The 26898-nt window shown below is 44.4% G+C and overlaps 1 protein-coding gene, 9 non-coding genes and 1 pseudogene across 12 annotated transcripts in view; all 11 read right to left on the bottom strand.

Annotated features, from left to right (window-relative positions):
* LOC133381043 (carnitine O-acetyltransferase-like) overlaps positions 1-26898 on the bottom strand; it is a 50758-nt gene that overhangs the window by 14965 nt on the left and 8895 nt on the right. For 2 of the 3 annotated variants that reach the window (XM_061619463.1, XM_061619462.1), the window contains exons 4-7: positions 6013-6066; positions 4276-4441; positions 2836-3010; positions 1077-1255 (exon numbers count right to left, since the gene is read on the bottom strand). In XM_061619463.1, coding sequence (XP_061475447.1) covers positions 1077-1255; positions 2836-3010; positions 4276-4441; positions 6013-6066 — 574 coding nt within the window. Of the gene's footprint in view, positions 1-1076; positions 1256-2835; positions 3011-4275; positions 4442-6012; positions 6067-18535; positions 18555-26898 lie in introns of those variants that run through there. The other variant, XM_061619464.1, reaches the window with a different exon arrangement.
* Positions 8346-8464, bottom strand: LOC133382560 (5S ribosomal RNA; annotated as a pseudogene).
* On the bottom strand, positions 9948-10019 carry TRNAC-GCA (transfer RNA cysteine (anticodon GCA)). Its single transcript has one exon. It is a non-coding gene; the product is annotated as a tRNA-Cys (tRNA).
* On the bottom strand, positions 10763-10834 carry TRNAC-GCA (transfer RNA cysteine (anticodon GCA)). Its single transcript has one exon. It is a non-coding gene; the product is annotated as a tRNA-Cys (tRNA).
* Positions 11672-11743, bottom strand: TRNAC-GCA (transfer RNA cysteine (anticodon GCA)). The gene has a single exon. It is a non-coding gene; the product is annotated as a tRNA-Cys (tRNA).
* Positions 12387-12458, bottom strand: TRNAC-GCA (transfer RNA cysteine (anticodon GCA)). Its single transcript has one exon. It is a non-coding gene; the product is annotated as a tRNA-Cys (tRNA).
* TRNAC-GCA (transfer RNA cysteine (anticodon GCA)) lies at positions 15188-15259 on the bottom strand. Its single transcript has one exon. It is a non-coding gene; the product is annotated as a tRNA-Cys (tRNA).
* Positions 18057-18128, bottom strand: TRNAC-GCA (transfer RNA cysteine (anticodon GCA)). Its single transcript has one exon. It is a non-coding gene; the product is annotated as a tRNA-Cys (tRNA).
* On the bottom strand, positions 20231-20302 carry TRNAC-GCA (transfer RNA cysteine (anticodon GCA)). Its single transcript has one exon. It is a non-coding gene; the product is annotated as a tRNA-Cys (tRNA).
* On the bottom strand, positions 23864-23935 carry TRNAC-GCA (transfer RNA cysteine (anticodon GCA)). The gene has a single exon. It is a non-coding gene; the product is annotated as a tRNA-Cys (tRNA).
* On the bottom strand, positions 26531-26602 carry TRNAC-GCA (transfer RNA cysteine (anticodon GCA)). The gene has a single exon. It is a non-coding gene; the product is annotated as a tRNA-Cys (tRNA).

The raw sequence follows: 26898 nt of genomic DNA, 5'->3' as shown, positions 1-26898 counted from the left end.
GGCCAGAGGGAAAAGTGGGAGGAGTAACAGCTGAAAAATTTATCTTTGTACAATTAGCTAGTTTCTATACACATTCACACCTCCAACTCTTTCCTACAGATCTGAAAGGCCTGGAAAAAAACTGGATTTTTCTTTTTAAAGCATCACGTTCCCCTCTTTTCCCCAAAAAAAACTGGGAAAAAAACTAAAAGATGGGAAAGAACACTTTTTTTCCAGACCATCACATCTCTACTCTATCCCCCCATCCAAGCAAGAGTCATGATCAGAAGTCAAGTGCACATTCCAGCCAGGCAAACATACTCAAGGAGAGGGCAAAGCAGGATCAGTAAGAGGGGTGGCCTGGAGAGAAGGTGTAGCCTAGGGAGAGCCCAAAAGGCCAGACATAAAAGCTAGAAGGGCCACATTCAACCTCCAGGCTTGAGGTTTCCATTGACATTCCCAACACCTCCAGTCTGAACACATCGGTGGTGCCTCCTGTGTGTGCGTGCATGTGTTATGTGCCTTAAAGTTGATTACGACTTATGGCGACCCTATGAATCAGTGACCTCCAGTAGCATCTGTCATGGACCACCCTGTTCAGATCTTGTAAGTTCAGGTCTGTGGCTTCCTGTACGGAATCAATCCATCTCTTGTTTGGCCTTCCTCTTTTTCTACTCCCTGCTGTTTTTCCCAGCATTATTGTCTTTTCTAGTGAATCATGTCTTCTTATTATGTGTCCAAAGTATAACCACTTCAGTTTCATCACTTTAGGTTCTACTGACAGTTCTGGTTTAATTTGTTCTAACACCCAATTATTTGTCTTTTTCACAGTCCATGATATCCACAAAGCTCTCCTCCAGTTGATTTTTCTCTTATCCGCTTTTTTCACTGTCCAGCTTTCACATCCATACATAGAGATTGGGAATACCATGGTCTGAATGAGTCTGACTTTGGTGTTCAGTGATACATTTTTGCATTTGAGGATCTTTTCTAGTTCCCTCATAGCTGCCCTCCCCAGTCCTAGCCTTTTTCTGATTTCTTGACTATGTAGCCTCCTCTAGGCTTCCAAAAGCTCCTCACCCTGAAGTAGTTCTCACCTGCAGAGTCTTGTCGAACCAGCGATTCCCACTATTGGAGTAGCTGCCTCCGCCGTGCAACATTTGTGCCGCAAGACGGCTTGCTGCAAGAGCATCCGAGACTTTCAGGACAGGTGCGTCCAGGCAGACGGTGAAGAGGCTACGCTGGATTGCACGTGCGGATTCCCGGTTCAGCTTGTCTGGAGGAGCAGGGGGGAAAAAACCCACAAGCTTACATCAAGCAACCGCTGTGGCATAGCGGACAAGGAGTTATCACATGCAGAGCAGCAAAGTCTTTTGAAGAAGCAGCCCATCAGAGAGTGCTGTAGAGGACAGGTCCCCACACTGGCCTGATGCCAATATTCATCCTGGCTAGGGATGGCATCTTCTTGCTGCAGGTTCACCCCCTCCACCACCCATGGAAAAAAGGAGGCAGGAGAGAAGCCCCCCCCCCAGCCAAACAATGCAGTGGAGGCCTTGGCAGCAGCCTCCCTGAAAAGGGCCAGGCTGTGGAGGTGGAACAGGAACAGCAGGCGTCATACCTCAGGGCAAGAGATAAGCTGGAGACTCTGCTGGGCGGAAAAATCACTTAATTCTGACTGTGTGTGGGGGCGTCAGAATTAAGTGGATTTTTCACCCATCCCAGACTGTCTCTTGCCCCGCTGTGTGGTTCCAGCTCTTCCTGTTCCTCCTCCACAGTCTGGCCCTGCTGGGGAGGCTGTTGCTGAGGCCTCCTCTGTATCGTTTGGCCTGCGGGGCGGGGGGGCTCCTCTCTTGCCTCTTACTTTCCCATGGTGGCGGGGTGGTGGTGGTGGATTGGTGGTGAATCTGCAGCGACTGCAGAATAAGGCTTGATCTGCCTGTGTGGTGGAATGGCCGGTACTGCTTCTTACTCAAGATGGGACATGCCCTTTTTGAGTGCTACCACTTTGGGATACTCTTAGGTATTTTAAAAAACCCAAACAACACCATTAGTAAATGGAAATCTAGTGTATTATTCTTATTCTTAATTTATTACCTGCCCTTCACCCTGAAGTTCCAGGGTGGGTTACAACAGTTTTAAAATGCATCCTTAAAAACAATTTAAAACAACTTATAATCACAAACATAGGTTGGGGTCTATATATACAGTATATAAATAGGTTTCTTTCTTTCTTTTTCTTTCTGTCTGTCTGTCTGTCTTTCTTTCTGTTTGTTGATTTTGTTGTTGGAGGGAGGTTTTAATGTAGGGAAGTGTTTCTCCCACTTGCAGCCTCACGTGTTTCACTCTACTCCACAGCCTCATTCTGTTGCATGTATAGACCAGGCCCAAGTCTTTGCTCACACAGGGAGTGTTTAGAACACAGAAGGGAAGCCTGTAGCAATCCAGATGTTGATGGACTACATGTCCCATCATCCTTGACCATTGGTCACTGGGAGTGGGAGCCCAAAAACATTTGGAGGGCCACAGGTTCTCTCCATCCCTGGTTTAGGAAGACACCATCAAGACCTACTTACCACTTTGCAAACAGGAAGGCTCAAGAGGTGAGGAAATGGCTCTACCCGTGGTAGAGATACAACACGTACAACCATGGGTAGCACAAACCAAGGTTTCATATTTTGGAACGCTGCATCTTAACCATGGTTTAGGCATTCAGCTGCAACAGTTAACTAAGATTTGCCTTACAAATGGTGAAGTGTTACATCCACAGGCAGCCCCTGGAGAGCTTTCAGAAAGTTGAATTAAGAGCACACTCCTTAACATCAATCCAGTCTTCTCAGAACACACACACAAACAGACCTCTCATGAGAGTGGTGTAGGCCTGTCCCCACGTATGTCGGTGGTCACTAGTCAGCACCCCCAGGGGCTCCTTATCTGTCTTCCAAGACTGGGCACGGATTCGCTGGAGCTGCCAGTGTAGCTGGTCAACGGTGAGGGGGGTCCCGTCGCTGTTGTACACTTCGAGCTGAAAGAACTGCAGGAGAAACGAAAGGAGCACAGAAATGAGATGCATCCATTCCTGGCCAAAAAAAAAAAGCCCATTCTCATCCGGGCACAACTCAAGGTGGCTTTAACCATGAGCTTCAAAAAACTTAGGGCCCAATACTTCAAAGACCCCCTTCTCCTCCCCACTGAAAACCTCTGTGAACCTATGGAGAAAGGGAGCTGCCCTGTGCAGAGTCCGGTGGCTGCTGGTGGCTCCGTGTCAGTGGAGCAGCGGCATCGCTCCTTCAAAGTCACGGTGCTTTCCGAGGTGACCTTATTTACTTACTTATTTATTTTTAATTTACAATGGTTATACTCTGCCTTACTTTATAAAAGGTTCAAGGTAGCTCACTACAAAAACGATAAAATGGAGTAAAAACCAGAAATCACAAAATAAGAACAGCTACAATTTTTTAAAAAAGTAATAAAATATCACAAGTAGGACCTTCAACATGAGGTTGCAGCGCGGCATACTCCATGTTCATAGGCCTGCTACATACAAAGCTCTGTTTTCTCTCCCTAGTCCACTCAGTTTGCTTTGTCCTAACTGAGGTGATCAGTGATTTATGGCAGTGGAGGAAAAGCCTTTTTCCCCATTTCATAGGAATCCCCACTCAGGGTTTCACACAACATTCTGTCTTTCTCAAAGGTGGACTTCATATACAGGTTAAAATCTTAATATGTCACCATACAATAGAGATGGGAAACCTAAGGCCTAGGGGCCAAATGTGGCTCTGCAGGCCTCTCTACCTGGCCCTTGGGACTCTCTCCAGGCCACACCTTTCACCTGTCCTACTTTGCATCATTCTTGACTGCTTCTGCCAGTCTGGAATGTGTATTTCAACTCTGATAATGCCTCTTTGTTGCCTGGATGGGGTATAGAGGGGGAAGTGTGAATGTGTGCAGAAGCTAGCTTACAGTACAGAGGTAAAATCTGTATTAATTGTCCTCTCACTTTTCTCTCTAGCCCCACCCATCACTGGCATGTGGCCCCTGGAAGGTTGCCAAGAAGGGAATTTGGCCCTTTGCCTGAAAAAACTTCCCCATCCTTGCCATAGAGAGAAACTAAGCTAAGATGCTTGACATAACTCCCAGAATCCTTTGATTCTACCTTATGCAATGTGGTCCTCATTTTGTCCATCTCTCTTCATTTCTGCCCAGTAGGAGGGAGATTAGACCTTCATTTTCAGGAGCACATAATTCCTTTCGCTAGACTGGGACAATTTGCGACTGCAACAGGATGGGGATAATTACCTGGAAGTTGCGGACTACAGTGATGTAGGTGGGGGGTCTCCGGCCAGGTGCAGGCAGCAAGACGGAATCATGTTTAGGCCCTGGAAGTCTGCATGAGGCGAAGATGCGGGAATATTGGTCCATACAGAGAGGGTAGCCTCGGGAATATTCAACTATCAGGGTCTGACTGGCATGAAGGGAAAAATCGGGTACACAAGTCAATGCACTTCAAATCTCAATCTGTAAGGTTGCTGCTCTTCTGAGTAGAAGGCCACATTCACACCACACATTTATCCCATTATTATTTCACTTTAAACAGTCATGGCTTTCCCAAAGAATCCTGGAAACTGTAGTTTGCTAAGGGTGCTGAGAGTGGTAGGAGACCCCTATGCCCCTCAGAGAGCTACAATTCCCAGAGTTCCCTGGGAAGACAGAGTGACAGGTGTTTGTTTTTTTAAAAAAAATAGGCTTTTACTTATAAACAACCAATATAAAGCAAGAAAGAAAGTAAAGATAAACCCTAGCTGGGTATTCAAAACCCTTAAGAGCATAAATAGCACAATACAATAATCAATATGTACAAAGCCCAGAGAATGATGGGCAGTTAAACTACTCTGGGAATTGTAGCTCTGTGAGGGGAATAGGGGTCTCCTAACAATTCTCAGCACCCTTTACAGACTATACTTCCCAGCATTCTTTGGGGAAGCCATGGCAGTTTAAAGTGAGATAATAGTGGAATAAATGTATGGTGTGAACATGGCCGAAGAGGCGTTATTGGGCGTGTTAGACAATGTAGTCTGAAAAAGCTTATGCCACAATAAATCTGTTTGCCTTTATTGTGACATAAGCTTTTACGGGCTATTTATTATTTTATTTTTGTTCAGCAAATGCATAGACTGCTTCATAGCATAAAGCCACTGAAATGGTGTATAAGATTAAAAAAACAGAATAAAACACAAGTTCTAAAAACAATAGAATCAGCACACTCTGAAAACAATAGAACCATCTTTACACATCCTAAAAAAAAAAAATTGACAGACAGAAATTGTTCCATAATTGGCTGAGTCACTCCTCATGGAAAGCTTTCTTAAAGAAAAAATGTCTTCAGTAAGCACCTATGCATTGCGACACTAGGTGCCTGCCTAATTTCAGCTGGTAACCGATTCCAGAGGAGCTACAACACTAAAAGCCCAGTCTCTAGTGCACAGTAAACACACCGCCAGGCATGTCTCAGTAGTGCCCCGTTTGAGGAGCACAGTTGCCGGCAAGGATATATGGGGCGAGGCAGTCCCTTAGACAAGTTATTTAGGGCTTTAAAAGCTAAAAGCAAAACCCTGAACTGTGCCCTTTAACATACTGGCAGCCAGAGCAGCTCCCTCAATAGGAGTGTTATGTGGTGTTGCTGGGACACCCCAGTCAGCAACCTGGCTGCTGCATTCTGAACCAGTGGCAGCTTCCAGATTAAGCCCAAGGGATGCTCTACATAGAGCGCATTGCAGTAATCCAGTCCTGAGGTTACCAACACCAAGACCAAAATGGTCAAGCTATCTGGCTCCAGGAACAACCGTAGCTGTCTTACCAACAGAAGCTGGTTAGTAAGTTACATTCTTTAACACATACCAAATAATGTCCTGCAACAGTAAAAACCCTCTTCACCTCCCAGGTACCCTTTACTTACATCCCCCAATGTTGACCAGCAGGCTATGCCTTACATGTGTCTCTCTGAGCTTCCCAATTTCACCACTCCAGAATACTTACGTGTCAATCTTTGCCTTGAAATCCAGCACACCAGCAATGAGTTTTGCAGCAAACCTATGAGAGAAAAGAAACCCCAGGCTAAACCAAGCTCCAATATGCACCTCTGTGTTACCTGGCCCTGAGATTCACACTGTCCTTTTAAACCAAATGTGGGCAACCTTTGGCCCTCCAGAAGTTGTGGAACTACAATTCCCATCAACCCTAGTAAGTATGGCCAATGGTCAGGGATTATGGGAGCTGTAGTTCCACAACATCTGGAGGGCCAAAGATTGCCCACATTTGGTTTAATAACACAACAATAGCAATAATAAAGGCAATTACTTTATTGATTAAGACCAATCAACCAAAATGTGACAGGACAGCAATAATTAATGCTTTCAAGTTGTTTTTATTCATTTATTTATTAAACTTACTACTCTCATTTGTTACTTAAAAGCAGTACAACCAATTTCCTGCAGAGGTGGTGGGCTCTCCAACACTGGAGGCATTCAGGAGGCAGCTGGACAGCCACTTGTCAGAAATGCTTTAAGTTGGATTCCTTCAGGGGGGTGGACTTGATGGCCTTATAAGCCCTTCCAAATCTACTATTCTATGGCTCTGTGAAAAGGTCTCCAAGCTATTTACATTTAGAACAGTAAATATAAATACATTATACCAGGGGGCAGGGGATTTTCATACAACGTAAAAAAGCTCTCGTCATCAAGCTGTACATCAAGCAAAGCAGAGTGATTCTTATTTTAATATACTTTAACAGAGTCATTATTTTTCAATGTGAAGTGAATAGTGTCTCCAAGTTGTTTGGCTTTTTTTTACTTTTGTTTTTTGGAATGTTCAATATGTATACAATTGTTTCCACATTGTAGACACCTAAGTATGGAACAATATAACAATAACTGTGCCCTTTGGGTTCCCCCCCCCCCAACACACACATAGAGTTCCACATTTCTCTACATTTTCAATATAAGGGTAAGTCAAGTCTTCTATAGGTCTTGGTAAGTACTGCAATATATGATTCCTAATGTTACTCCTCTCACTCAGCAGATCACCCCACACACTTCCATGTGTGGTTGGGGGATCCCTTGGTGTTTCTTTGTTTCTTATGGATTGAACAAAGGCATACCAACTTTCTTCATCTGTGTCTCTCTTTACACATTACTGGGGCTGTGTGTGCCTCCAGTTTTAATTCAGAGGGAGGAAAGTGTGATTTTGAGCTTGAAAACTTGCGCAATCATCCGTTTCCCAAGACTCAGAGAGCAGAATCAAGCTTTCATTCAAAGATAGCCAGAATAGCAAGGAAATGCATGCCCACACACCCACACACACAGAGATTTTTTGAGCAGAGACTACCACTCTTATGAACACAGAAACAGAATGAAGATTGGAACAAATACTTCCTTATACAATTAAGGATTGGAAGTTGTCACATGAAGGCTCTAATCCCGAGAGGATAATCTCTATCTATATGAGGATGGTCCTTCATGCCTCTGAGCACATTTACAATGCCTTCCTCTGAAGACAGGCCTCAGCAAAAACTACATACGGGCACAGTGCCTCTAAGCATATGTAGAGTTCCCTTTTGTGAAGGTAGCCAGGGTCTCCTTTAAAACAACAACACAGATTGATGGGCAGTGCTTTTGAGCATCTGTGGAATGCTTTCTGAAAACAAAGAGTCTTGTGGCATCTTAAAGACTAAGGGTTGCATGCAGTTTCAGTCACACAACGGAACTTCCTCTCCCTCTCCTCCCCCTCACGTCCTCCCCCCCCACAAAGATGCTCTGGAGGATCCCGTAATCCTCTGGAGGAAATTTTGAGAGTGTGTGGGAGGGAAGTGGAGGAAGGGGAAGTCCCACTGTGCAAACGGAAGACAGTTGCGCAAATGGAACAGCAGCATTGCATACACCCTAACAAATTTATTTGCCGTATGTTTTCACTGACAAGTCCACTTCAACAGATGCATGAACATTATCTCTCTGAAATATTTTCTTCGGAAACAAAAACTAAACAACTTTTATTGATACAGTTCAAGAAAAAAAACTTAATTGACAGAAACCAGGTCAGTTAGTGATGGAGGTGGTGGTGGGGAACAGACTGGCTTTCAATGCTTCTGTTCTGTCAGCTGATTAAAACACCGTTTTAAAAATACAGACTTTTATCTATCAAAGTGCTTTCATAACTAAAAGTCTGGCTGAACCAGTTAAATTGTGGCTGGTTGTTGCTGTTATATGCCTTCAAGTCGATTATGACTTATGGCAACCCTATGAATCTTTTGCATGTATTCATAGGGTTTTAATGGTAAGAGGTATTCAGAGGTGGTTTACCATTGCCTTCCTCTAAGCCTACATCACCCGGTATTCCCACACAGTCTCCCATCCAAGTACTGACAAGGCCTGACCCTCCTTAGCTTCTGTGATCAGACAAGATCAGGCATGTTTAGGGTAGTATGGCCATAGGCTGTGGCTAGTTATCAGTGCCAAAATAATGACCTTCCCATTTGCAGTCCAGTTCCTATACATGTGTAGTAGACCATCTGCCTTGCATACAGAAGCTCCCTGGTACAATCAGCTGCATCTCCAGACAAGCCTAGGACTGAAACCCTGAAGAAGCTGTTGCCAGTCAGTGCAGACAATACAGAGTTAGATAGGCCAATGCCCTGGCTCAGTATATGTTTAAGTCCCACTGTGCTCAATGGGGTTTACTCCCAGGGGAGTTGGTACAGGGTTTGCAGCCTAAGTGTCCTATAATAATATATCCAGCCCTACCCTAATTTCTAGGCCACACCGCACACATCTTTTTTAATAATTTAATTGTAATCCGTATCAGGCTCTTTGGATATGCATTTGCTGCCAGAAGACTAATTCTGCAAAAAAGGAAATTTGTGACAGCTCCCATCACTGAGATCCACAAAAGACTCAATTCACTGATAACGGAGAGCCACTGACAAGCAGAGACACAACCTGGGCATCCAGAGCTTGGAAAAGTTACTTTTTTGAACTACAACTCCCATCAGCCCCAGCCAGCATGGGCACTGGATTGGGCTGATGGGAGTTGTAGTTCAAAAAAGTAACTTTTCCAAGCTCTGGTCCTACCCCAGCCTTTGACAACCTTGTGCCCTCCAACTGTTTTATAACTCCCATCATCCCACACAGCACAGCTGATGGGAGTTGTAGTCCAAACCAGCTGGAGGGCACCAAGCTAAGCGAAGGCTGTTGTACACAATCTAGTTGCACTCTCTCTGAATGCCACTTTTAGTGTTTTGTTTTTTTAAAAAAACACAGCACAATGGTTTAGAAATAAGAGTAAAACCCATTCTACTGTCTGGCTTTGTTCTGAAGTTGTGGAGAATTTGGAAAGTGCTTTTGTTTTCATTGTGGTTTTTGTGGCATTTTAATCATGAAATTGTATTTTATTGTAATTTTGTACTGTGAACTCCCTGGGATATATTTATATAAAGAGCAATATAGACATAATTTAAATAAGAATAATACCCAGCAAAATGAAATAGAGGGAAAATGTTCTCCTTTGTTCTCCTTTTACACACACACACACACACACAAACACAAATGAGTACCTTCACTATATCTCCTCAGAATGTTGAATTTAACTGGTCCATTAAGAATAATTATCACACTGCCCCGGTGATGTTTGAGTGTGGTGTTATAAAATTCACAAAAAAGGTATGGTTGTTTGTTAAATTAAAAAAAAGAGATGGCAGAGCCACATTTGAATCAAGGACTTTTGATCAGAAGCCAAATAACAATGCACAGGCTTTTAATCACTAAGAACTCTAGGTAAGGGTACCAGATATGTCCCATATATTTCTAGCAAAAGTTTATTTTACATCATATTGCATTAAGTTCTTCTAGCATGTTACCCACCACTAGCCTTTGGGGAAAGTGAAATGGTGGTGGTAAAGAGAAATAAATTCATCTAAAAAGAGGGGGCACCCGGACTTGAACCAGGGACCTCTTGATCTGCAGTCAAATGCTCTGCCGCTGAGCTATACCCCCTGCACGTATACATGTCTGCCCAGGAAGACTTCTTATGGATACTGGTTTAGCCACATACTTCTCTACCAGATACTTAAAAATAATAAGTTTAAATGTTCTACCTACAGCAGGTATGGGGCAGGTATGGGGTATTTGTCCCTCCAGATGTTGCTGAACTCCAGCTCCCATCATCCCTGGACATTGGCCATGCTCGCTGAGGCTGGTGCAAGTTCTGGAGGGCCAAAGGTTCTCTACACCTGACCTACAGACAGCTTTTCACATTGGTTTTTCTACTGATGAACAATCCACCTGCACATAGACATGATTGCCCAGGAAGCCTTCTTATGGATACTGGTTTTGCCACATAGTTCTCTACCATATACTTACAACTAATGATTTCAAATGCTCTACCAACAGGCTCTTCCCATATTAGTTTTCATCTGGAGGAACAACCTCCTGCAAACCTGTGTGTTGTAAAGGGTTTTAGAGAGCACAGAGTCAGCTCACACAGAGCACTGACTACAGTTCTGGGCACAACCATCATCCATTTGTAAACTGAGATTACACCTGAGAACACAACCAACGCTTCCTATAGTTGTGCATGACAGGAGAAGATTAGTACTGTAATGGTCGGAAACTATCTTTCTGCCATCACTGATCTTTTGGTTTTACGTCACATTACATTAGGTCCTTCTACCATGTTACCCACCACAAGCCTTTGGGGAAAGTGAAGTGGTGAAATAGAAATAAATTCCCCTAAAAGGAGGGGGCACCCGGACTTGAACCAGGGACCTCTTGATCTGCAGTCAAATGCTCTACCGCTGAGCTATACCCCCTGCACATAGACATGATTGCACAGGAAACCTTCTTATGGATACTGGTTTTGCCACATACTTCTCTACCACGTATTTACAACTAATGGTTTCAAATGCTTTATCTTCAGACAACTGTTCCCATCCCAGTTTATCTGCTTGGGAACAACCTCCTGCAAATCTGTGTTTTGTAAAGGGTTCTAAAGAACAGAGTCAGCTCACACAGAGCACTGGCTATAGTTCTGGGCCCAAACATCATCCCTTTGCAAACTGAGATTTCATCTGGGAACATAACCAACACTTCCTATAGGTACACAGGGCAGGGGACGATTAATAATAGAAACTATCTTTCTTTCATCACTGATCTTCTTATTTCTTCCCTAATACACAAAAATGTAAGAAGTCAACATACTGCAGGTCGTCACACTGCAGTTTTCTTCGCCACAGACAGGTGCTGATGCAAATTGCAACATGAATATTTCAGCAATCCATGGTGGTAACCAGTGGAGGTGCAGCAAGAGAACAAGCAAGCAAGGAGGTTGAGTAAGGTGGCCAGCTGTAAGGCATGCAAGCGAGTCAGGCAGGTGGGTGACCTACCAACCTAGTGGGTGTGAAGTGGGCTGGTATCAGGTGAGTGAGGTGGTCATGACAACACCTGGCAGCACTGGGGAGTTTGGAGAGGGGGTGGAGGTACCTGGAGTTGTTGGTCCTGGAGTTAGGTGGTGGGGTTTTATCCAAGAAATATGCTGGGGCGGCAGCCCCTAGTACATCATATTGCATTAAGTCCTTCTGCCATGGTACCCACTACAAGCCTTTTGGGAAAGTGGGGTGGTGATGGTAAAAAAAAATTCCCCTAAAAAGAGGGGGCACCCGGACTTGAACCAGGGACCTCTTGATCTGCAGTCAAATGCTCTACCGCTGAGCTATACCCCCTGCACATAGACATGTCTGCCCAGGAAGACTTCTTATGGATACTGGTTTAGCCGCATACTTCTCTACCATGTACTTACAGCTAATGGTTTCAAATACTCTACCTACAGGCAACTCTTCCCACCTCAATTTTTCTGCTGGGGAACAGCCTCCTGCAAATCTGTCTTTTTATAAAGGGTTCTAAAACACAGAGGTAGCTCACACAGAGTGCTGCTACAGCTTTGGGCCCAACCATCACCCCCTTGCAAACTGAGATTTCACCTGGGAACATGACCAACACTTCCTATAGTTCCCAGGTCCCAGGCTATGTTCTGAAGGCACATGAGGCAGCACCCTGCTGAAGCGAAGCAGGGTCGGGTCGGGTCAGTGCCTGGATGGAAGACTGCCTGGGAACCATATGTTAGCTGCCTTGGGTTTCTATAATGAAAAGAAAGGCGGGGTATAAATGTAATAAATAAATAAATAGTAAATACAGTTGTAGATGGCAGAGGAAGATTAGTGGTGATGGTGAAATCATCTTTCTAACATCACTGATCTTATTTTACATCATATTTCATTAAACTCTTCTACCATGTTACCCACTACAAGCCTTTGGGGAAAGGAGGTTGGTGGTGGTGGTAAAAAAGAAATAAATTCCTCCAAAAAGAGGGGGCACCCGGACTTGAACCAGGGACCTCTTGATCTGCAGTCAAATGCTCTACCGCTGAGCTATACCCCCAACACAAACATGTTTGCCCAGGAAGGCTACTTATGGATACTGGTTTTACTGCATAGTTCTCTACCATGTACTTATGACTAATGGTTTCAAATGCTCTGCCTACAGGTAACTCTTCCCACATCAGTTTTCCTGCTGAGAGAGAACCTCCTGCAAATTTGTGAGTGGTAAAGGGTTCTAGAGCACAGAGTCAGCTCACACTGAGCACTGGCTAAGGTTTAATTTATTTATTTATTTGATTTATAACCTGCCCTTCCTCCCAGTAGGTGCCCAGGGCAGCAAACAAAAGCACTAAAAAGACTCTAAAACATCATAAAAACAGACTAAAATATATTACAACAAAACATCCTTAAAACCATATTAAAACAAAACATCTTTAAAAACTTTTTTTTAAAAAAAAGGTTTAAAAACATCGTTTTTAAAAAAAGCTTTAAGAACATATTAAAATGCAATTCCAACAAAGAAGCAGACTTGGATAAGGTCTCTACTTAAAAGGCTTGTTGAAAGAGGTAGGTCTTCAGTAGGCATCAAAAAGATAACAGAGATGGCACCTGTCTAATATTTAAGGGGAGGGAATTCCAAAGGGTAGGTGCCACTACACTAAAGGTCTGCTTCCTATGTTGTGCGGAACGGACCTCCTGATAGGATGATCTCTGCAGGAGGCCCTCACCTGCAGAGAGCAATGATTGACTGTGTATATAAGGGGTAAGACAGTCTTTCAGGTATCCTGATCCCAAGTTGTTTAGGGCTTTGTACACCAAAACCAGAACCTTGAACTTAGTCTGGTAGCTAATAGGTAGCCACTGCAGCTCATTCAGCAGTGGGGTGACATGTTGGGAATACATGTGAACAGTCTTGCCACCACATTTTGCACCAGCTGCAACTTCTGGACCAATCTCAAGGGTAGCCCACATACAGCACATTACTGTAATCCAGCCTGGAGGTTACCAGTGTATGGACAACAGTGGCCAGGCTACCCCGGTCCAGAAACGGCCACAGCTGTCTTACCAGCCAAAGCTGGTAAAAGGCACTCCTGCCACAAAGGTCACCTGGACCCCTAGAGACAAAGATGGATCCAGGAGCACCTCCAGACTACGGACCGGCTCTTTCAGAGGGAGTACGACCCCATCCAAAGCAGGCAACTGACCAATTATCCGAACTCTAAAACCACCAGCCCACAGTGCCTCCGTCTTGCTAGGATTCAGACTCAGTTTATTGGCCTTCATCTACCCCACCACCAAGTCCAGGCAGTGGTCCAGGGCTTGCACGGCCTCTCCCGATTCAGATGTTACAGAGAAATAGACCTAGGTATCATCAGTGTACTGCTGACATCTCGCCCCAAATCTCCTGATGACTGCTCCCAAGGGCTTCATATAGATGTTAAACAGCATGGGGGACAAGATGGTACCCTGCGGCACCCCAAAGTATTAAGATTTTAATACTGATTACATGTTTGTATGTTTCAACTTTCAGACCCTGACAAAGCCCAAAATATAAGGTGGCCGAAACGCGTTGGGCTTGTCTTTTTAATAAACTGCTTTGGAATTATTTTCACAAATACACTTTTTGGCGTCTTGGGGGTTTTCCCCTTTTTTCTTCCTCTGACGAATCAGATGCCATCCACCTTTGCTGCACCCTGCAGCACCACACAGCACAACTGCCAGGGGGCCGAAAGACAGTCACCCAATGCTATTCTCTGAAAGCGACCTTGGAGATAGGATCGGAACCACTGTAAAACAGTGCCTCCAATACCCATCTCACCAAGTCAGCCCAGAAGGATACCATGGTCAATGGTATCAAAAGCCACTGAGAGATCAAGTAAGAATAACAGGGTTGCACTCCCCCTGTCCTTCTCCCGATAACGGTCATCCATCAGGGCAACCAAGGCCGATTCAGTCCCATAACCAGGCCTGAACCCAGACTGGAATGGGTCGAGATAATCTGTTTCATCCAAGAGTACTTGCAATTGCTGTGCCACAACCCTCTCAATGAACTTTCCTAAAAAAGGGGGTATTTGCGACCAGACGGTAGTTGTTACAAGCCAAGGGGTCCAGGGTGGGCTTTTTCAGGTCGGATCACTGCCTCTTTCAGGGCGGCTGGAACCACTCCCTCTCGGTCAAACCCCCTTGGCAAGCTTTAATAAGCCAAGAAGGGCAAGGGTCAAGAGGACACGTTGCTGGATGCATCATCGCAAGCACCTGGTCCATGTCATCAGGCAGCATCAACTGAAACCAATCCCAAGAAGTTGCAGCAGATGTTGCACTGGACACCTCACTGGGGACTGCAGTAGATGTGGATGGGCCATTAAGAATGCTACGGAGGCAAGCAACTTTACCCTCAAAAAGCCTTGCAAACAATTCACAGGGGGCCTCCAGAGGGTCTAAAAGTCCATTTCCTGGAGTTGATATCAACAAACCCCTGACAATAAGGAAAAGCTCCACTGGACGGCTACTTGAGGATGCGATGGTGGCAGAGAATTAGGCCTTCTTAGTTGCTCTCACCACCATGGTTTTGCTCCCATCCATCATTCCCTTGCAAACTATCTGGGAACATGACCAGTACTTCCTATAATTGCACATGGCAGGAGAAGATTAGTAATGGAAATCATCTTTCTGTCATCACTGATCTTCTTATTTACATTACATTTAATGAAGTTCTTCTATCATGTTACCTACCACAAGCCTTGGGGAAAGGAGATTGGTGGTGAAATAGAAATAAACTCATCTAAAAAGAGGGGGCACCCGGACTTGAACCAGGGACCTCTTGATCTGCAGTCAAATGCTCTGCCGCTGAGCTACACCCCCTGCACATAGATATATTTGCCCAGGAAGCCTTCTTATGGATACTGGTTTTGCCACATAGTTCTCTATCATGTACTTACAACTAATTGTTTCAAGCTCTTCCTACAGGCAACTCTTCCCACATCAGTTTTCCTGCTGAGGAGCTGAGGAACAACCTCCTGCAAATCTCTGTTTTGCAAAGTGTTCTAGAGCCGGCTACAGTTCTGGCCCCAAGCATCACCCACTTGCAAAATGAGATTACACCTCAGAATGTAACTAATGCTTCCTATCGCTGCACATTGCAGGGGAAGATTAGTAGTGACGGGGAAATCATCTTTCTGCCATCACTGATCTTCTTCTTAAAGAAATGTCTGGAAAACTTCCAGTCCACTGCCTTGAGTTTGTGGGAGGTATACTCACCACTTGTAAGTGCATAAAATAAAATAATTCTGGTGCAACCCCCCCCCATATTTCCTGTGTAAGAGGGTGGGGGTGTCAGAATTCACAGTGATATCTGATCAGAAAGCGGTAACACTTCTTGGTGATTCCAAACCTTTCCAAGGCTCACAGATGATGCTCTCCCTTCCTCTGCCCCCCCCCAAGCTCAGAACTGGCGTGGAGGACACTGACTTGTCTTGGCAATCAATCTTGGCAATCACACAGGGTCTTGCAGGCACTCACAGAGCCTCCAAAGATAAACTTAGCATTACAGTCAAGGCTCCATCTCTCCCCACTGGGAAAAAGAAAAGATTATAACTGGCTACCAATGCCAACCAAAAGGTACAGGACCCCAACCTCAACATTCATATTGACTTTAAGAAGTTTCTTAAAGAGTTATACCCTTTGCATTTCTTGACATCCATGTACAATATATTCAGTTTTATATATTTCAGTTTTAAATCATCTGTCATTAAGCATTTAAGCATTTCCATCAGGATTACTAAAGGAGAACTAGGAGAACCAAAAATACAAATAATAAATAAAATTCTCCCCTCCCCCAAAAGAGGAGGTACCTGGATTTGAACCAGGGACGTCTTGATCTGGAGTCAAACAATCTAGTTAATGAGCTATACCCCCTTCTCTGGTACACAGGTGCTTGTCACTATGATCTGGGTTTTGGTCTATCATTTACTATCATTTGTTTCAAGTAAAAGGTATTTCTAAATTTGACCCACCATAAGCTGAAAATGAAAACAAATTTCTCTAAAAGAGGGGGCACCTGGACTTGAACCAGGGACCTCTTGATCTGCAGTCAAATGCTCCACTGCTGAGTTATACCCCCTGCACATAGACATGTTTGTCCAGGAAGCCTGCTTAGAGATACTGCCTTTGTCACATCGTTTCCTACCATACACTTATGACAAATGACTTCAAGCTTCTACCTACCAGGCAACTCGTTCCACATCAGTTTTTCTACACTGGAACAAACCCTCCCCCTGCACATACGCTCACTGCAAAGGGTTTAGAGCAGCCTTCCTCCATCTGGCGCTCTCCAGATGTTTCGCACTTCCAACTCTCATCAGTCCCAGTCATTATGGCCAATGGTTAGGGATGATGGGAGCTGTAATCCAAAACATCTGAGGGCATCCGGTTGGGGGAAAGCCAGAGCATCCAGTCAGCTCACACAAAACACTGGCTACAGCTATGCCCACCCCACCCCCCGCAAACAGAGTTTACATCTGAGAACATAAGCAACACTTCCTGTGGCTAAACCTGCAGGGGAAGATTATTAGTGACAGGTAAAAATTGAATTTTGTAGGAAATCCTATTTAAGCTTCCAAGAGTGGCGGCTGGTGCCCATTAACGCAGGTGCGTCAGAAGGTAGGGAGGCCAAACAGTAGGGAGAGCCAGAGTCCATAGCAGACAGAGCCAACTATTTCTAGTTTAGTTCCCATCTTCCTCCCTGCTGAATTCTACAAGGCTAACACTAAGACTAAGGAGGAGGGAGTTGTGCCACCCCCTTGCCTAGGTGTAGGTAAGAAGGCAGGCAGGCAGGCGGCTGGTTGAGAGCAGACTTGAGGCTGGTGGGACGGTGCCCTGTTTGCCCTAACGGACCAGCCTTCACTAGTTTCCAAGGAGTCCCCAACTAGGAGTCCAGGAATATACTTGGTAGCCCGTCACTGGAAAGCACATTTTTTAAGTCTGTCAAGAAGAACTCCCAATTTCTCCAGAGCTTGGTGAAGGATGTGGCATCTCCCAAGCCTTGTGCAGACTTCAGAAAGGATCAGAAAGCAGCCAAGACATCTCACTGTCTTTTCAAGTCTCTCCAAGGCTAGGGGGGCAACCGGCTGACCACCTCTTCCTCTTTCAGAGCTGAGGAAGAGGGTGGGGACTTGCCTCTGCGGTCACACTGGGCATCAGTGGTACTCAGAGCCCCTCCCAAAGCTCACCGTGGATCCGAAAGATAGACTCTACCTCCCCATCAGGAGAGGATGAATTCTGACGGGCAACTAAGGCCAGCTGAATTTTGTGGACCCCTGACCCCAGGTTTCCCGGTTGGAAAACATCTTACTGCATGGAAGAAGTTTGCTAACAGTTATGCTTATTAAGTTTATCACTAGACATGACAGGTAGGATATAATTAATCTTTCATTAACTGTCATTTTAAGAATGTCAAAATTCTACCCCAAGGAGCCTCTGGACTGGAAGGACTAAAAATGCAACTCACCAAGTTATTTCTCTTTTCCCCAAAAAAAGGGGTGGCAGCATCTGGATTTAAATCTGGAACTTCTTGCTCTGCAGTTCAAGTGCTCTACCACTATTTGTCCTATCATTCACTGTCATTTTTCTAGTAAAAGGTATTCCTTTTAAAAAAAAAAGAAGGGGGCACCCGGACTTGAACCAGGGACCTCTTGATCTGCAGTCAAATGCTCTACCGCTGAGCTATACCCCCAACACAAACAAGTTTGCTCAGGAAGCCTTCTTACGGATACTGGTTTTGCCACATAGTTCTCTACCATATACTTAAGAGTAATAGTTTTAAATGTACTACCTACAGACAGCTCTTTTCACACCAATTTCTCTACTGAGGAACAATCCACCTGCAGACCCGCGCGTTGAAAAGTGTTCTAGAGCATCTGGCCAGCTCATGCCAAGCACTGGCGACAGTGATAAGTCCTATTCATCACCCCCTTGCAAACTAAGATTACACCTGAGAACGTGCCCAATAATTGGAGGCGAAGATTAGTAGCAGGAAACCCTGAAGCTTCTCCACTGTCATTGCTGATCTTGTTAAGGGAACTTGGATAAACTTCAAGGAGCCTCCATCCCCACCAAACAGGAGTCTATTAATGTACTCACCAACGTGCCACTGGCAGGCATGTATTTATTCTGTCAAGATTCCCAAGCTATGGTCTGAAGGCACACAAGGCCAGCTCCCTGCTGAAGCTAAGCAGGGTCAGGTCTGGTCAGTGCCTGGATGGGAGACTGCCTGGGAACCATATGTAAGCCACCTTGGGTTTCTGTCATGAAAAGAAAGGCGGGGTATAAATGGAATAAATAAATAAATAAATAAAATAACTAACGACATTCCCTAAGAGTCTCCCAAACTTGGAGAAGGGTGTGGGATCTGCCAGATCTTGCACCGACCTCTGACAGGTTAAGAAAACAGCCAAGGCATCTCACTGTCTTTTCAAGGCTCAGGGACAATCCCCTGCCCTCCTCTTCCTCACTCAGCGCTGGGGAAGGGGGTAGAGACTTGCCTCCACAGTCAGACTGGGCATCAGAGGTACTCAAGAGCCCCTCCCAAAGCTCACTGTGTGTCAGAATGACATACTCCTGTCTCTCCTCATCAGGACAGTTGAATTTTGACTGGCTACCAAGGCCTATTAAAGGTTGGGGACCTCGGGCACCAGGTTACCCAGTTGGAAAAGTCTGACTGCATGGAAGAAGTTAATAACTGTTTAAAAAGTTATGCTTATTGTGTTTATCACTAGACATGAAAGACAATGATAGCTAGCTGTCGATTAAATACGTCTACATTTTAACCCTAGAGAGCCTTTGGGGATCGGAAAATTTATTTTATTTTGTTTCATTTTTAGACCGCCCATAGCTAGTAGCTCTCTGGGCGGTGTACAAAACAGATTAAAAATACAATATTATAATAAAATCAATCACATATATCAACAACAATATTAAAATAAAGCGTAGACATAAACATTAACATTAAAAACATTAAAAAGCCTGGGAGTACAGCCAGGTCTTAACCTGGCGCCTAAAAAAACGCAAATCACCAAGTTATTTCTCTCCCCCCACTCCCCAAAAAGAGAGGCAGCAGCATCTGTATTTAAATCGGGAACATAACATAGTAAGGGCCCTGTTGGATCAGGCCACTGGCCCATCTAATGTACTCACCAACGTGCCACTGGCAAGCATGTATTTATTCTGTCAAGATTCCCAGGCTATGGTCTGAATGGTCCCAGGCTACAGTCTGAAGGCACACAAGGCCAGCTCCCTGCTGAAGTTAAGCAGGGTCAGGTCTGGTCAGTGCCCAGCATCTAGCCCAGCATCTTCTTCTTACTGCAGCCAACCAGATGCCCCAAAGGGAAGTCCACAAGAAGGACCTGAGCGCAAGAGCACTCTTCCCTCCTGCGGTTTCTAGCAGCTGGTACTCAAAAGCACACTGCCTCTGACCATGGAGGCAGAGCATAGCCATTGGAGCAAGTAGCCACTGATCTGCAGTCAAGTTTATTACATTTATACCCCGCCTTTCTTTTCATGATAGAAACCCAAGGTGGCTTACATATGGTTCCCAGGTGGTCTCCCATCCAGGCACTGACCAGACCTGACCCTCAGCAGGGTGCTGGCTCATGTGCTTTTAGACCATAGCCGCTGAGCTGTATCTACCGGTAGACAAGTAATTGTCACTGAGAAGTCTTTGTTAAGGATATAGCATTTGTCCTATCATTCACTGTCACGTTTCTAGGAAAAGGTATTTCTCTGTGATACCCACCATTAGCTTTTGAGGACAAAAATCCTAAATTGCTTTTTTAAAAAAGGGGGCACCCGGACTTGAACCAGGGACCTCTTGATCTGCAGTCAAATGCTCTGACGCTGAGCTATACCCCCTGCACATAGACATGTCTGCCTAGGAAGACTTATTAAGGATACTGGTTTTGCCACATACTTCTCTACCATATACTTAGGAATAATAGATTTAAATGTTCTACCTACAGCATGTATGGGGAGCCTTTGGCCCTCCAGATGTTGCTGAACTCCAACTCCCATCATCCCCGGCCACTGGCCATGTTTGCTAGGGCTGATGCAAGTTGTGGTTCAGCAACATCTGGAGGGCCAAAGGTTCTCTTCACCTGACCTACAGACAGCTTTTCACATTGATTTTTCTACTGAGGAACACATCTACACATCTGTGTGTTCCAAAGTATTCTACAGCACATGGCTAGCTCATGAAGAGCGCAAGGAGTCCTATCAACCATTCCCTTGCAAACATACTCAACACTTCCTGTGGCTGCACATTGTAAGGGAAGATTAGTAGTGGGGCAAAAACACTGATGCTTCTCCACCATCATTGCTGATCTTGTTAAAGGACCTTGGAGAAACTTTCAGGGAGCCCCAACCCCCAAACAGGAGTCTATTAATGTACTCACCAACGTGTCACAGGCAATCACCTATTTATTCTGCCAAGATTCCCTAAGCTTCTCATGAGCCTGGAGAAGGTTCTGGGATCCTCCAGGCCTTGCACTGACTTAGAAGGGATCAGAAAGCAGCCACGGCATCTCACTGTCTTTTCAAGTTTCTCCAAGGCTCGTGGACAATCCTCTGCCCTCCTCTTCCTACCTCAGAGCTCAGGAGGTATAGTCACAATGCATCTTGGAGGTGCTCAGAGCACCTCCCAAAGCTCTTTGTGAAATCAGAATCATGTCAGGGACAAACCTAAGAATGTAAGGAGAGCTGTGATGGATCAGGACAGTGGCCTATCTAATCCAGCATCCTGTTCTCACAGCGGTCAACCAGATGCCTATGGGAAGCCTGCAAGCAGGATCTGAGCACAACAGCACTCCCACCTTCTGTAGTTTCCAGCACCTGGTACTCAGAAACATGCTACCTCCAAAGGTGGAGGCAGGACACATCAACCAGGGCTTGTAGCCACTGATAAGCCTTATCCTCCCTGAAACAACCTGATCTCCTATGTGTTTGAGGTGCTCAGAACCCCTCTCAAAGCTCCCTGTGGATCAGAATGAAGTCCTCCGATTCGCCCCATTAGGAGAACACAAATTTTGACTGGCTACCAAGACCAGCTGAAGTTTGCAGACCTCAGATCTCAGGGTTTCCATTGTGAACACGCTCCTGGCTTAGTGGAAGACGCTTGTTAACAATTATCTTGCATTTCTCAGGAGCTCCGAATGGTAATTATATTTCATCTGATATGAAAGTATACAAAATAGCAGCTTCACTAGCTTCTATTCAAGTCTTTTCTAAATGTTATCCAACAGAAGCCTGTGAAGATTGGAAGGACTAAACACACACATCTCACCTAAAGTCTTGTTTAGGTATTCTAATATGTCACACGATGAGGGAGTGTAGGGATGAGCACACTAATTCAGCTCCTCCACCCCCATCCCCATCATCTTCCATGAGTTGGAGAGATGCTTTCTGAAGCAGGGAGTCTTTTTCCTCCCATTGAGGCTCTTTGTGTGATTTAGAGCCCTGATCTTCCTGTCATTCCCTCCTCCTTCCCCTTCCGTTTTTCCTCGTGCGTCGTGTCTTTTCAGATTGTGAGCCAAAGATCAGGGACCACCTAAATACTGATTTTTGGAAGAGCCTTTTTGGCTAAAGGGAAGCATACAAATACTGTAAATAAATATACAAGATGACCACAGACCAACAGATGACTGAAATAACAAGATGAAAATAAAGTACATATACAGTTCAAACCACTAACATAGTATAAGATGATGTAATTGCATACAATAAACAATAAGAGGGCTACATATCAATAAGAATGAACAAACCCAAAACAACCCAAAACTATGTCTCAGCAAAGTTATAAACATATGTACATAATGGTTGTTTATAGTAAATGTCTTTATTTATTTAACTATTAATGTTCATTGCATTTGTGTGTGTTTTTTCCTTTGTAATTTCCTTACCCCCCTTTCTGTATATAAAATATTCAAAAAGGTAATAAGAACTATACATTTTTTAAAAAAATGTAGGGGGTTATAACACCTGAATAGGACTTATTTCTCATTTCCCCCAAAGAATGGGGAAAGTACCTGAATTTGAACCAGTCTGATCTGTAGCCAAATGCTCGCCACTGAGCTGTACCCCTCAACTGAGCTGACCCTAAGAACTTCTTACTAAAGGATATAGAATTTGTTGAGGCATTCACTGTCATATGTTTCTAGTAAAAAGTGTTACCCATCATGCACTTCTGAAGACAAGGAAAGAAAAAAATGCAAATACATGCCTTTAAAAAGGATAGCCCGAGCTTGAATCAAGCACCTCTTGATTTGGATTCCTATGCTCTACAGTGGAGTGATACCCACTTCCCAAGATATGGCCCTTTTTCACCAAGAACTCTAGTTATGTGGGCTTCCCCACATTGGAGATCATCCAATTGGCCCAAAATGCAGCCATTGGGGGGGGTTTACAATGGGAGTTGCCCATTCAGACCACGTTGCACTGATCCTCCATCATTTTGACTTGTTCTCAGATTGCTTCCAAGGTGGCTTTAAACAGCTTCTTGTGACTTTAGTTCCACTCTGGAGACTTTCTTTGCCATCTGAGATATGACGTTTGGGGACCTAGGAAAAGGCCTTCTCAGTTGTGGCTCCCAGGATGTGGAATGGCTTCCCAAGAGAGATATGCTTGTGTGGGCATCCACAGAGCTTTTTCAAAGAGAGCAAAGTAAAACACTGAAAGAGGGGAGCAGGCTAATTTCTCACACACAAAAATTAGAATCATAGGGGAAAGATCATAGCTCAGTGATAAGCTTCTGCCTTGCATGCAGAAGGTCCCTGGTTCAATCCCCGGCATCTCCATGTGGATCTGGAAAAAAGACTCCTGCCTAAAACCCTGGAGTGCTGCTGCCAGTCAGTGTAGAGAATACTGAGCTAGATGGATCAATGGTCTGACTCAATAAAAGGCGCTTTCCTATGTTTCTAATAGCGTCTGTACACTTTGTCTCATATCTTGGTTCTACAAATGCTACAGTCTCTTTTTTGCAAAACGAAAGCTGGGAATGTGGAGATTATGGTTTATCGTGGGGGGGCAACTGCCCCCCTTGCCCTCTCAGTGGACACCCCTGTATGTATGTCTCCCCCTCACTGTAGGCAGTTAATGTGTTTTTATTAAGTAGGCCTTTTTAGAATCTTGGTTTTTATGGGGTACTCTGCTTCTGTTTTAAACTGCTGTTGATATTGCATGTTCATTTGTTTTTATGTGGAATTTTGATCTGGTTTTGTGTTATATTTTATGTAAGCTGCCTTGCAGAATTTGTGTAACAAAAAAGTGGGGTAGAAATGAATCAGAACAATATTGAAGGATATGAGATATTTTTCTCGTTCGCTCCCATACGTTCCTGGAAAAAGTTATTTCTGCATTTTATGTATCATGAGCCCTTGGGGAAAGGGAAGGTGAGAAATCCAACTACATTTCTCTAAAAAGAGGGGGCACCCGGACTTGAACCAGGGACCTCTTGATCTGCAGTCAAATGCTCTACCGCTGAGCTATACCCCCTGCACATAGACATGCCTCACCTAGAGCCTAGTTATGGATACTGGTTTTGCCACATAGTTCTCTGCCATATGTTTATGAGTAATGGCTTTTGAATATTCTGTCCACAGGGAACTCTTTCTGGAACAGGTTTTCTGGTAAGCAACAACCCCTTGCATTGCAAAGGCTTCAAGAGTATGTTCTACTACAGCACAGCCTCAGTTGACACAGAGCATGGTCTACATTCAGCTTCTGCACCATTGCCTCCTCGCAAGCTGTGAATACGTCCAGCACTTCCTGTGGCTGTATATTACAGGGAAAGATTGACAGTGGTGTGAAAACTGTCTTCCATGGACTGTTTGCCGTCACTGTTACTGATCTTGTTAAGGAAACAGGATAGATGTCATGACCCCCAACGCACTCCTGAGCCTGAAGAAGAATGAAGCATTTCCCAGACCTCACACTGAAAAGGCAGGAAAGCAACAAATTCTTCCGTCTTGTTTCCGTGCCTTTCCAAGACTCTGCAGCAAGCCACTGCTCCCGTTCACTTCTTCGCAGGTGAGAGCTAGAAATAAGGACAGGGGCTTGCCCTCTGCAGTCACAATGGTCTTCAGAGTGCCTCCACCAGGTGGCTCTACCATTAGGCACAGTGAGTCAGTCCCTTAGGCAGCTGATTTGGGGGTATCATGAAAAGGGCAGGAAATGGTTATTTGTTACTATTGTGTATTTGCTGCCAGGGAGAGGCACTTTGAGCCTCGGAGGCCAGCATAACTTGACCAGCTTTGGATACTATACATGTTGCCTTGTACGACGCACTTCATTTATTTATTTATTTATTATTTTATTTATATCCTGCCCTTCCTCCCAGCAGGAGCCCAGGACAGCAAACAAAAGCACTAAAAACACTTTAAAACATCATAAAAACAGACATTAAAACACATTAAAACAAAACAACTTTAAAAACATTTTTTAAAAGCTTTGAAGACTTTTTTTAAAAAAGTTTAAAAACATTGTTAAAAAAAGTTTAAAAGCATATTAAAAGCAATTCCAACACAGAAGCAGACTTTGCTGCTCCACTTCCATCAGCAAAAGATCTCGTGCTCCTGAGGTTCAGCCCCATGTCACAGATAAAGAGGAACACAGGTTTTTGCCAGCTACTAAGGCCTGTCAATATTGTGGGATGTTGGACTAAGGCTGCAATCCTAAACCCATTAACCTTGGATTAAGACCCTAAGAATTCAATAGGACTTACTTCTGAGAAGATGTGCTTAGGATTGCACTGTTAGTGTAAGAAGGTTTAAAAAAAAAAAAAGTATGCCCTCAGAGAGCAATCCTAGCTATGGGAAGCCAGTGTAATTTACACTGTAGGCCCAATGCAAACCCTGTTCAGGAGCAAGGCTCTGATCGACAGAAGAACAAGCCTTGAAAGTATTTTGACTTACACCACCCTTTTTGTCGGGTCATGTGACTAAGCTGAATGGAGTAAGGATTCAGAATAAGTCCCCCCCCCATGCCCAGTCGCACCACACCCCCAGAATGCCCCTCTGGGGGGACTTCTGCTGACGTCTGCTGAGTCAGGATGAGGGACTTATGCTGGCTATCTCTGGCTGAGCTGGGGTTCGGGACTTATGCTAACATAGTCCAGGCTGAGCCAAGGTTCAGCCACCTGACCTGGAGATCCACCAAATCCTAACTCGCTCATCCTAGCAAATTTTGGGGTGTATACCTCCTGAATGTTTCACGCTATATATGGGAAATTATATTGCATATTACATTATGCCAAGTATACATCCTGGCTGACCATTAGCTACTGGGCTAAGTTCAACATGCTGGTTTTGCTGTACAGTTTGGGACCAGGATACCTGAAATATTGTCTCACTCCTTATATACCCAGTCGATCACTATGCTCTGCCCGTGAGGGCATCCTGCTGATACCATCTTACCAGGAGGTCCATTCCACACAACATAGGAAATGGACCTTTAGCACTGTGGCACCTACCCTTAAATATCAGATAGGCGCAATCTCTGCTATCTTTTCAGTGCCTACCTCTTTCAACAAGCCTGTTAAGTAGAGACCTTATCCCACTCTGTGTTGGAATTGCTTTTAAAGATGATTTTAATTTTTTTTTAAAAAAGATGTTTTTAAGATGTTCCAGTTTTAAGACTTTTTAAGATGTTTTATATTAAGATGTTTGAAGATATTTTTAGTGTTTTGTCCTTGTTTGCCACCCTGGGCTCTTTCTGGGAGGAAGGTTAGGATAGAAGTTTAATTAACAACAACAACAAGACGACGAAGAGAAAGATGAAGATGAAGCAGAAGATGATGAAGAAGAATTATTTCCACAATTTTACCCATCAGGAACCTTTGGGGACTGGAAAAATTGGCAGAAGTATTTCTACACACACACACACACACAAAGTAAGCACCTGGATTTGAACCAGGGCCTCTTGATCTGCAGTTAAATACTCCACCACTGAGCTATACCCCTAGCACACAGGTACATTTCACTAAGGTCTGGCACAGGAGATAGGGTCTGTCCTATAATTCATTCTTACTTTTTCTAAGAAAAGGTATTTCTGAATTTTATCCAATATGAGACTCTAAATTCCTCTAAAAAGAGGGGGCACCCGGACTTGAACCAGGGACCTCTTGATCTGCAGTCAAATGCTCTACTGCTGAGCTATACCCCCAACACAATTATTCCTTCCCAGGAAGCCTTCTTAAGGATACAGGTTTGGTCACCTTGTCCACTTTGATCTGCTGCCAGTAACAGGTCTATTAACTACATGGATCGCTGTGTTACTTGCCACCCACACTCATTATATAATTATGCTTAGTTTTACATCATGCTTAACTACTTAGATGTCTGGACACGCTTCTCTCTAACCATTGTTACTCAATCTGAAGCATCCGTGTGACAACCTGGATACATGCCACAGATGCATTCATACGGGCAGCTTAAGTGCTGGTAATAACTTACTGCTGT

The sequence above is a fragment of the Rhineura floridana genome, chromosome 3 (genome assembly GCF_030035675.1).
Source record: "Rhineura floridana isolate rRhiFlo1 chromosome 3, rRhiFlo1.hap2, whole genome shotgun sequence".
In the NCBI taxonomy this organism is placed as follows: Eukaryota; Metazoa; Chordata; class Lepidosauria; order Squamata; family Rhineuridae; genus Rhineura; species Rhineura floridana.
This window is presented reverse-complemented; position numbering and strand designations above follow the sequence as displayed.